This window comes from Lissotriton vulgaris, chromosome 6, assembly GCF_964263255.1.
Source record: "Lissotriton vulgaris chromosome 6, aLisVul1.2, whole genome shotgun sequence".
NCBI classification, from domain to species: domain Eukaryota; kingdom Metazoa; phylum Chordata; class Amphibia; order Caudata; family Salamandridae; genus Lissotriton; species Lissotriton vulgaris.
In genome coordinates, this window is record NC_141694.1 from 1,229,222,708 (window position 1) to 1,229,234,743 (window position 12,036).

Below are 12,036 nucleotides of genomic sequence, written 5' to 3' on the forward strand. Positions count from 1 at the left end.
GGATCTCTTGGCTATCTCCAACTGGATGGCGGCAAACTGTTTACAGTTAAATGCTAATAAGTCGGAGATTCTATTGTTCGAGAAGGACCGGGAGTTATGGTCCGAGCAGTGCTGGCCAGACTGCCTCAAACCCGCCCCACTCCCTAAGGAGAAGGTGAAGAACCTGGGTGTGTGGTTCGATAACGGTCTTACTTTTGAGAAACAAACAAAAGCCGTTGCTGGGGTTTGCTTCAGGCTTCTGCGAGGCCTGAAACCTCTGCTTGGGTTCTCTCCTCCCAAGGTGCGCCATACCATTGTCCAGGCATCTATTTTGTCCAGACTGGACTATGGTAATTCCCCCTATCTGGGCGCTAATAAGGCCAGCATTAAGTGCTTGCAGAGGGTTCAGACCGAGGTGGCACACCTTTTGGTTGCACTGCCCAGATCTTGTTCAGTAGAGCATGTGCTTCCTAAACTCCATTGGTTGCCTGTCGAAAAGCGCATTCAGTTTAAGGCGCTATGTATTTCTCACAAGATCTTGACACACTAGGCTCCAATTGGGCTACTCCAGTTCATGGAACTTAATGTGCCTGGGCGCGCACTGATGTCGGTTGATCAGGCGCTTGTCTCTGCACCTCGAGTCTGGAGAGCGAGGGCTGGGGGACGTTCTTTCCACTATTTGGCAGCAAAAGTTTGGAACTCGCTCCCGTTTTCCATCAGAGCCATTCCTAACCATCTGATGTTTCGAAAGGCCTTAAAAAGACTTGGCTTTTCCCCTCTCCTGATGTTTAATCCTAGGCTGCACTCTCGGGCCCTTGTCTTTGGTTTCTGGTTGCACTGGGACGCCTCGTTGCTGAGGCAGCCATGCGCATTACAAATTCAAATTAAATTAAATTTATTTACTGTGGTGTGGTGTTGTCTTGAGCACATTAAAAAACACAACCGGCTGTTGGAAGTTTTTTTTTTTTTTGTATTCATCAAGTGCAGTGATGCATAATCATTTGATGCTGTATGGGCAGCACATTTCATTATGGTAATCTTTAGACAGAAAAAATAGAACTTGCAAAAGACCATATTTAAAGTCCTCATTCTTTTTTTCGGGCCCCAAAATAATTCTTGTTTACAGTGTAAATATTAACTTTTTCTTTTTGTAATGCAGCAGGCCTTTGTTAATGCCTGTTATTCCGTTCGCTGAGCACTTATTTTACGCCTTTCAAAAACGTTCACTCTCTGTTAGTCTCTAGGAGGTGCAAAACAGCATTAGAAAATCTGCAAGGTATCAAAGTGGTCCCACAGGCAGAAACCATCCATAAATATTAGCTTAAAAATGTGGTTTATCTTGCAAATCAGATTGTACCTCAGCGGGATGTTTGGTCATCAGTACACAATATTAGTAATGCATCATAATTCAACAATTGATCTTGAAGTGTAGGTAACAGTTTAGCAGGGTTCAACATGGTACATCTCTTTAGAACAATGAGTGGTACTACCAGGGTTTATTCATATTTTGTCAACCTGGCATTTGTGAGGTGCTGAATCTACACCATACACCATTCTTAAATTATGCCTGCTACATGGGGAGCGTGTGAGATCTATTGGTGTGTTAAGACAATACTCAGTGGGGTTGATGTGGTGTTGGGGCATATGCATGAAATCATTGGAATAATAGGGAGCATCCACCCAACCTGTGAGAGCTGGGCCCCCCTCCTCTGGTAACATTTTGCAGCATAGGACACACATTCGCATTACAAGGTGTTCCCAAAATGTTACTTCCTTATTAAATCGTTTAAACTTGTATAGTTTCAAAAAGCATTGCACCACTGTATCCACCGCCAGGAAACAAATAACCATAATTTTAACCATTGTATAAACATGACAATTTACATTTGTTTCTGATGGATACTTCTACCTGCAGTTTCCTCATCTGTAGAACCACCCCAGACGTCAGTCTGATCCAGAAACTTCAGCGCTTCGAGGTCACCACTAGAGGGCACTGTATTCAGTTGGTGCTGGAACTAACGTCGGATGACGTCACAATCCCAAATAGCGCCCGCTCTGGCGCACTGATGTCAGTTATCTTTTATGAATGCCTTCCATGCGGATCCAAAGCTTCTCTTTTGAGGGAAAAGTTGCTTTTCATATTCTGTATACGCTGTACCTCCTTTAAAAGAATGTCATCCCCAAACAAGTTAGGGTTTAAGCCTTGCAGGGGCTGGGAAGGACAAATGTCCACCACAGATCCCCATGCCGTTAGTCTGGACTCTGACTACAACACTAAGTCATGCCTAATATGAATGCTGAGGCCATTAAGGAACGCAAGTCCAAATTGTTTATGGTCTGGGCAAAGATAAATTGACAAATGGAATTCTCAGCACACGTCTGCAAGGTAACAACAATAGTATTGCATAATAGTGTGCACAAATTAGAAACACAGTGTTTGTAATCCTTTTTTTTTCTCTATTCTTTTTTTCATTACTTCATAGAATTCTTTGTCAGCCAACACTTGCTTCGTTGCCACATGCGACTTTTTCAAGGCTCAAATCCCTCCGGTAAAAATGTCTCAAGTTGTGATAATTCCATCACACAGAACAACATTGGATGATATCCGCTGTTAGAGTCAAGTATTCCAGCTCCAAACTTGTATGGGATCTTAATTTGATCCAAATTATGCAAACTCGCTTAACATAGGAATGCGTCTGTAAAGCAACCAGCTGTGACCTTGAGTACTGTTTCTAATTTGTGCACACTATTATGCATTACTATTGTTGTTATCTTGCAGGCGTGTGCTGGGGATTGCATTTATCTGTTGTGTTGGCCTCAGCCACAGGTTTAGGGTGGTTGGTGGTTCTCCTCACCTTACAGCACCGTCCTCTGATACGGTCTATGACTGATATATTTGTGACTTCTCCTGAGTGGCGCCATTATACCTAATATTAATACCACTGATCATTGGAGTCTAAAGTACAATTGAAGTCACTGAAAAGAGTCTCACCGATTCTGGTCTCCATCGAAGTTGTCAGGGAAAGAAGGCACTGCTAACATAAGGAAAAGAAGCAGTCTAGAGGTAGGTCACCTTGACACTCTCCCACTCCAACAGGACCCTCATCCTTGGAGCTGGAGCTCATTCTTATCCCCACAGAAGGCCCCTGTGCAGCCCTTCTGCCCCAGAGTAACCGGCTCTGAACTGACCTCCAGCCCCAATGACACCAATTCTTTCGGCCCAACCCATTTTCGCAAAGGCGTTGATGCTATCCAGCACCCCTTCGGGCCCTACAGGATTTTCTACTGTTCCTGCCCTTAGGGGAAGTTCATGCGGAGCAGATGCCATACTGATTCGATCCAGCACTTCCCTTCATGCCGCCACAACCGGTGACGTGGATGGAGCTGATACCACTACCATCACCACCACCTCCACCTCCTCCGGTTCCAGATACAGAGCCACTGGTGTCGCAGCCTAATGTTGAGGCATGAACTGATTCCACAGCACTAGAGCAATTTTCTGGCAACAATCCCATTCTTGAACTGTCAAGGACTGTCTTCTGCAAGTGGTCTGGACACCTCACCAGAACTTGCTATAGGTTGTCCCGTTGGGCCACCTACTCCAGAGGCTGTCTCACTCCATAAAGTGATGTGCAAGGCTTCTGAGGTGCTGGAAGTTGAATTGCTCACAACAGAGACTAAACCTAATGTTCATTACTGTCCTGCTTCCTTTGGTGGCTTCAGTTGAACTACTTCTCCCACTCAACAATGCTCTGTTAGAGCCAGTACTAGCAGCATGTGATAAACCCTTTCATCGACAGCAGTGAATCACTGTGTGACCTTAACTGGAAAGCCTAGTTATACAAGCCTCTTGTTTAGGGACACAATCTAGTTGCCCCTTTCCGACGGACTCCTCTGACATGGAGTCTAAACTGATAGAAGCTTGTAGGAAGAAAATCTTTTCAGCAGGGAGCATGTCCCTCAAATCCCTTAATGCTAACTGCTTGCTTGCTAGACACAGCCCTGCTTTGTGGAACATGGCGCTGATGATACTACCATAAAGATATGTATCCTGTGAACACAAGATGCATTCCATCCATGCACTCCTTTTCAAACTTTCATAAATTTGCGTGCAAATCTTTCTTTGATGTTTGATAATTCATTTATTTATCAATAGTATTTTGTTCAAAACATATCATTGTATTCATGACTGTTCAACATATTCCATGTCTCAGAAATTTTTTTTCACGTTGCTAGTATTGCCCAATGCATTTCAAGCGTATCGCCCTTCCTCAGGGGACTTCATAAACTCTGCCGGGGGCTCCCCTCCTCGCTCCCTCCGGTGCAGCCACTCCCTGTCAGTCGCGAGGAGGGGAGCCCCCGGCAGAGTTTATGAAGTCCCCTGAGGAAGGGCGATACGCTTGAAATGCATTGGGCAATACTAGCAACGTGAAAAAATGTTTCTGAGACATGGAATATGTTGAACAGTCATGAATACAATGATATGTTTTGAACAAAATACTATTGATAAATAAATGAATTATCAAACATCAAAGAAAGATTTGCACGCAAATTTATGAAAGTTTGAAAAGGAGTGCATGGATGGAATGCATCTTGTGTTCACAGGATACATATCTTTATGGTGATATATCTTGATCTTGGAAGCCCAGCAAGATTACCATCCATTGCACCAACGACTGTGTTACATTTGTTTAACATCCAAATTTAAAATAACTACCAGGAGTGCGGGATCCACAACAAACTATTCGCTGATGATACTACCTCATATATCGCCTGACATGAAAGAATGTTTCCAAGAAGTAAGGACGGATGGCCAGACTGCTTTGCAACATGGTCACCAGATCAATTGGCACCTCCATTTCAGTAAAATGGCATGCTTGGCTTCAGACGTCAAATTTTTCCTCGAATGTCCAAGCCAATCTCATGGAACTTCCTTTCGACTACGTTCGACACTGCAGGGATAAGACAGACTCGGCACTGAGAGGTTTAAGACCTGCTAAGCTACTTCCAGATCCTTAGGCTTACAGCCTCTGCCTGCTGGGGACTATAGAAGCTTCAGTCTCTTTTGAGGCTTCAGAAGAGCATTCTCCTTTCATCCCCGCCAGCACCAACTGTCCCTCCTGCACCAACAACAGCCGGGCCCACTTGTCGGACATTTCAAGGGCCAGGTAAAGTAAGAGGTCAGTTATCTACTATGCCACCCTCATCCTCTTCTTCTTCCCCAGCACCTCAAGGAAAGCAGACCTGGTTATTTTCTTTAACCCTACGCAAGGTCTGTCGGAAGAAGGTTGTCCCATTTTCTACAGGTCTGGAGTCACTTATTCGGACCAATGGGTCCCTACAAATTGTAGAAAAGGGCTACTCCCTCCCCTTCCTTCAGGTTCCATCTACCATCTCCCCCCTCATATCACTCCCATAACCATCTGACCATCCTGCAACAGGAGGTGGCAGCTCTCCTTTTCAAAAGAATAGTGGAGCTAGTGCTCAAGAAGGAAATGGGCCCAGGTTGGTATGCACGTTACTTACTGGTGCCCAAGAAGGATGGCGGTCTCAGCCCTATCCTAGATCTCAAGATCCTGAACTTTTTCATTAAAAAGGAAAAGTTCAAAATGCTGACCCTAGCTCATTTCTACTGCCGCTGGATCTTGGGGACTGTGGAGGGCTCTGTTCACTACTAGTTTGCGTTACTACCCTTTGGACTGATACTCGGGACCTTGAGTCTTTAGGAAGGTGATGGCAGTGGCCCATCTCAGACACTTGGGCACCCCCATTTTTCCGTACCTAGATGACTGGCTTCTCAAAGCCAGTTTGCCAGAGTTGGTGTTGAGCCAGTTGATGGCATCTTTGCTGTTGACCTGGGCTTTTCGATCCACAAGCCCAAATCTCACCAGCGTCCCTCCCAACTAATCCAGTTCATTGAGTTATCGCTGGACCCTAAGCTTCTGAACACCTTTCCACCTTCAAAGAGAGTCCAAGACATCCTCGAAATGACTCCATTCTTCTAACCAGCTGTGACAATTACAGTTATGACAGTTCTGAGGTTTATAAGTCTGCTGGCTTCCAGCATTGTTCTAGTCACACATGCACGTTGGCACAGGAGGACCCTGCTGTGGTGCCTCCGCAGGCAATGGCTACAGTATGGGGGAGATCTAGCAGACTCCATCGTGATCTCCCCCAGTGTTGTTGCGGAAGTGCCTTGGTGGGGAAACAAGGCGAACCTGACTTACGGGATGGCCTTCTCTCCTACGCCAGCTTTGGCTACGGTAGTGGTGGATGCCACCACCCTGGAGGGGTACTCATCTAAGATCAGGGGCCTCTGGTCTTCAGAAGAGCCGGTGACACACATCAACCCTGCTGGAATTACGGGCAATTTGACTGGCGCTCAAAGCCTTCCTCCCCTCCATTGTCAGTCGATCCCTCCAGATGTTGACATACCACACAAATGCGATGTGGTATGTCAACAAGCAGGGGGTACTAGGGTCCCAACTCCTTTGATATGAGACTGTGGTCTTGGGCACACCACCATGGGATCTGGCTCACTCCGAATCACCTGCAGTCCTCTGAATGTCAGCGTTGACAATCTGAGCCGGCTTCATCTTGCCAATCACAAGTGGCGTCGGAGGTCATCTAGATCATTTTTGTCAGATGGGGCACTCCTCGGGTGGACTTGTTATCTTCCTCAGAAAATACTCAATGCCTGCCATTTTGTGCCCTCCAGTATCCATTGAGCGGAGCCTTCGGGGATGCCTTTCAGTTGAAGTAGAACTTTTATCTGCACTAGTCGTTTTCCACACACCCTTGATATCTCGGGTTCTGAGGGAGATTCACAAAGACTGACCCAAGTTATTCTCATTGCCCCAGATTAAGGAGAAGGGTGTAGTCTGCTGACCTCCTGCGCTGCTTCATGTGTCCTCCGCTCCGTCTGCCATTCAGACCGGATCTTCTCTCCTAGTCAGCACCAAATCTCCAAGACCTCTACCTACATGCTTGACGATTGAGCAGGGACAACTGGGCGCCTTTGAGCTGCCACCGAAGCTTAGAGATATCATCTTATCTGTGCATTGCCCCTCCACTAAGATGGTCTATTGCGGCAGATGGTACACTCACTGATTTACTCATATTTACTGTCAATTAGTCTAACTCATACTTCACTCAGTAAGTGTCACTCAATTTTTCATGTTCACTCAAACACACTTGCTCACACATACACATGCTCTCACGTACACACATTCTTTCTTATGGAAACATACTCTCTCCTGCAAGCTTACCCACAATATACAAGTGAAAGAATTTATTTCTTACCTCAGTTAGCAGTTAAAATTGCATTCTAGCTCCTGGTGCTCCATTTATTATTACACTAATAGCGAATAATATTATGTCATTAACTAACAGTGTAATGAGAAATAGCATAAAAACAAGGAAGTTGGAGGCCTTAGCCCCTGTGGTGTTGGCACTAAGTTGGAGTTGGCGACCTCTGACACCAGGGGTCGCAAAGACCGTACTAGGGATTGCAAGGGGCAAGCCAGGGGTTGCAGCTGCTACCCTTAAATAACATCTATACTACTCTACCCACTTTTTGTTTCCATGCCAGCTTTTGTGAAATAACCTTTATAAGCCCAGTTACACTAAGACAGAAACAATTTCAAAGACCCACCTGTAACCTGTGTAAATCATAGACACTTCTTCTGTATCCAAGCACATGATATTATTAAGGCATTCAATTCATCAACTAGTGCATACAGTGTAAACGACATGAGGTGCAATCGGATAACCTTGCTCATGTCTCATTTAAGCTTAATGAGGTAAGAAAAGTTAGAGACAAAAATACTTTGAATTAGGAAACATAATCTAATCACTCACACACAGTAACATCTATAAATATTTGCGTCACCATCAACTAACTGCTAGAGCATCCGACTTTGAAGCTGTGGAACCAGGTTCGAGCCTGGCGAGAGGCTCAAACGGCCTATGATTTTGGGCAAATCACTTAGAGCCTAATTAACAGTTTGCGGTCCACAGGACCACCAAACACGCGGTGGAGGTGCTGTGGTGGTTGGAGACCTCCGCACTGACCACCAGGGGACCGCTGCAACCTCCAAGGATCCGCGATCCCTCGTGGTCTTGCAGTGGTCTGGGGAAGCAATATGCTTGGCGGTGCCGCTGCGGCATATCACGAGTTTCCCCACCCCCAGCCCTGTTCTTGGCGGTGAAGAACCATGATGAGGCTGACAGTGGGGAAACAATGGAGCGACCTTCAAGGTCCCTGTTGCCCCTGTGCACGAGAATGCATAAAGGGGGGCACATGTTATGCCTTCCTTTATGCATGCAATCCCTTTCCTGCATGTGCACAGCATTGACTGCAACATGCAGGAACAGCCATAGGTGCTCCCATTGTAGTGCCTGTTCAATAGACCCCGCAATGAGACCACCGCTCTTCCACCAGACAACGAGGAAACTTGTAATTTGGCAGGTGGTGATCGAATTTGGGGGTCTGGGAGCGGGGTGCTGGAGTGGCGGCCCGCTCCCAGACCTCCTAAGTCGTAATCAGGCCCAATGCAAAGGAATCATTTGTGTTTAATATATCACCAGGGAACTTTTAGTATTCAGTGCAAGACAACAAGAACACCCTACGCCTTTAAACTGCATATGTCGCTTAGAAAAACTCCTCCATTGAAAATGAGAGAAACCACAATTACAAATACAGACATATAAGTAAAATGTATGTAAACCAATATAGCCAAAGTTGCATACACATCTATACATATACCAACAATTATCCACACAAGTTTATCTTTAAATGTCAAAAGCAGCAATCAAAGGAAAGAGTAGGTACATTATTTTTAGTACAGTATGTGTTGCCACACACTGACTTCCGTCTGTATTCATTTGCAAGTGGCATCAACTCGCTCCCCCATCCCCCCTAATTTTTTTTTCAACGTTTCCGCTTTTTGCTTGGTCACTTTCTGCTTACTGCTGCCTACCACACCCAAGAACTTAAAATAAATTAGAAGCAAGCCAATTAGAGTGACAATACAGCCAGCTGACGGTAAGCAATGGGCTTGTAAGCCCATATAAGTTTTTAGTAAGCTTGCGAAGAGCTCTGTTGGAGCAGCCTCGTGATCAGATTGTGTTGAGTCAAATGCAAAAACAATGAATCAATATATTTTCGCCCTGCCTAGGCAACCGCTGCCTCTATTGTAGCTTTACAATCTACAGTGTAAAGGAAGAAAAAGGCAGAGGAAATTGCTGTTTCCCATTGTATTAGCACCATAGTTGCCCCTGAAAAAAGATTCCCGTGCACACAAAGCATTACTACACGTATTCAAGCTCTCTTGACATTGTCAGCATTGCAGTCCACTCAGTTACTGAATAAGAAAGGTTTAATACCCTAAACCTATTGTGAAATACAGTCTTTGCAGTGGCAATGGCTGTCTCAAACCTCTATCAATGAACCTGATAAATCAGGTGTTTTGGCATAGGGCTTTGTTTAGCCTTGTTCCTAGCCTGCTGTTAAAAAACAATAGCTAAAAGTTAACAGTGGACGTCTAGGTTGAGAGATTGTGGTACAGGTCCACTTGGAATTGTGTCTGTCATTGTATGTGTGGTAAAAGTGTTCTCTATTCTAAATGCAATCTATCCACATAGAGTGAGGGTAAATATTTGAGACTCTTATGAAATTAATGTCTAATACTTAAAACAAATGTATAGGTTTTTGTAGATTCTTTGAATTTGGATTATATTTGATGTTACAGATTATTGATCATCAATTAGCAGGTTTAAAAGTACAGGCTCGGTTTAGTGAAAATGTAAACTCAGTAAAATTGTGTTCCCCAAGTTATGTAAGATTTGTGGGTACTTGATTGCCACTTTAGTTACAGATTAATGCAGACAGAGGTTATCCAAGATCCGTAAATGATTTCCCTGTGAAGTGTTTATTTGGCCATTCAGTTTTCCTCACCCCCATTTCATCCAACTTTCTCATTTAAAAGAGTTGTATGGTCAGTATTGAAACCTATTTGGATGTGTACATGGAAGGTGTGCTCTACATGTGTCTTTGTTCGGTTCAATGTGTATAGTTTACTGCAGAGGAGTAGCCAGAAAATTACAATAGCCCTCACTTTGATCTATACCTCGAATGTCATCTGGTGAACGTAGCGTGTAAGCCCTGCCCACCCTAGAAGAGGTCCCTTCATTCTTCCTTCCACCCGATTATGCATTGTTTAAGCCTTTCACCCATCTATCCCATTTTTCACCATTTCATCCTTCCTTTGCAATTCTATCAATCTATATTTTATCATTACAATCTATCATCCACCTTTTCAATCACACTTCTAATCATTCATACATCCTTTTATCCACCCATCCTTTCTTTTTTATTCACCCATCATTTCATCCTCTTTTATCAATCCACTCATCCATCCTTTCACCCAGTTTCCATCCATCCTGTCATTCATCCAGCCTTTCATCTTTGCGGTCATTCTTTCTTACACCCTCCCATGCAAATGTTCTTTAACACTTTCATCCATCAATACTTTCACCCTTGCACTTATACTTTTGACTGTTTCTTCTTCTCTGTGTCTTCCTTCTTTTCATACGTCCTTCCCATCACTATTTCCTCATGATGTCTGTCGTTTTCTCTTTATTTCTCCTCCGGGCCTCCTTTACTGTAATTGACTTTGCTTCTCACGTTTTCCTGATTTTTTTTTTTTTAAAGATTTATTATCTGCATAGCAATAAGATGGAACAGGCTCATAAATATCTAATTAGTATTTATATGGTCAACACCACCCCCGCTTAAGCTGCTAAAGTGAGGGGTTCACAACATCGCTAGTTTACTGTGGACCTTCACGTACCACTTTATTACGCAGTCTGTAATGTTAATAGGCATTGGAGTTTGCCATGTTTAATGCCTTTTAAATGGAGAGAAAATGTCATTAGAAAAAATGAGCTTCAATAGAAAAATGCCTAAATCTCATGTTTTTTTGTTGCAGCACAACTATCTTGCTCAGGTCACGTCTAATATCTGGGGGACGAAGTTTAAGATTGTTGGATTGGCTGCTTTCCTACCAGCGAACCTTGGTGCAGGTAAAATGTCTTGCTAAATTTGCTTCAGCGTGTAGCTACATTAGGATGGTATTGTTAAAGCCTATGTGTATTCTTTTGTTTAGTTCTCTTGTTATGTTATGTTATGTTATGTTATGTTATGTTATGTTAACAAAGTATTTCTTAAGCGCACTATCACCGATTGGTTTCTTGGCGCTGCGATCACCAGTAACATGAACATAGCTGAGGAGAGTTGAGTTATTGAAATGCTTGTCTGAAGAGCCAGGTCTTCAGGGCTTTCCGGAAGGACAGAAGGTCTTGACAGTTCCGGATCTCCAGAGGGAAGGAGTTCCACAAGCAGGAGGCAAGTGTGGCGAACCTACGACCTCCGGCGCGCTTAAGTTTGAAGGAAGGCGTCTGCAGGAGGCTCAGGTGGAATGAGCGTAGGTTTCGAGATGGGGTTTATCTTCATCTTTCTCAGGTGATGCTCTCGCAAATACAAGCTACCCTATAAATTTGTTTGAGTTACCCCATAGCACTCTGAAGGATGAATACATTTAAAAGGCTTTCACTTATTCTTCAGTCCATGTTCACACTCCTTTGCTGAAAATACAAACGTGGGACTTTTAAGGTGTATGCACCATCTTGGCGCATTGTTATGAGTTATTCGATACAGGTAGCAACAACTGGAATAGTAGGTTTAATGGAGATAACATGGCCACATGCACCTGCATCTCATTGGCATTTACCAGTAATAGTGTAATCATCAAATTATGATTTAAAACAATATCGTTTCACATCAAAAAAACGAATTGCAAAAACTTTTTAAATAAAACTCACAGTAAGATTTAGTGCATTCCTCCAAATTTTCTGAAAATGGGGATTAAAATAGAAAATTAGACATTTCTAGAATATCTGTTTAGTAGTTGTGGCCTTTAGCATACGTCTCAAAAGGTAGAGGAAAAAGTCAGGAATTTTGTCACATGAGATTGCCCCTATATTTATTATAAATCT

The 12,036-nt window shown here is 43.8% G+C and overlaps 1 protein-coding gene across 1 annotated transcript in view; it reads left to right on the forward strand.

The window, feature by feature from the left end:
* Window positions 1–12,036, forward strand: part of TULP4 (TUB like protein 4) — a 631,050-nt gene that overhangs the window by 484,239 nt on the left and 134,775 nt on the right. Inside the window, exon 11 of the mRNA XM_086927321.1 lies at window positions 10,971–11,064. Coding sequence (XP_086783447.1) covers window positions 10,971–11,064 — 94 coding nt within the window. The remainder of the gene's footprint in view (window positions 1–10,970; window positions 11,065–12,036) is intronic.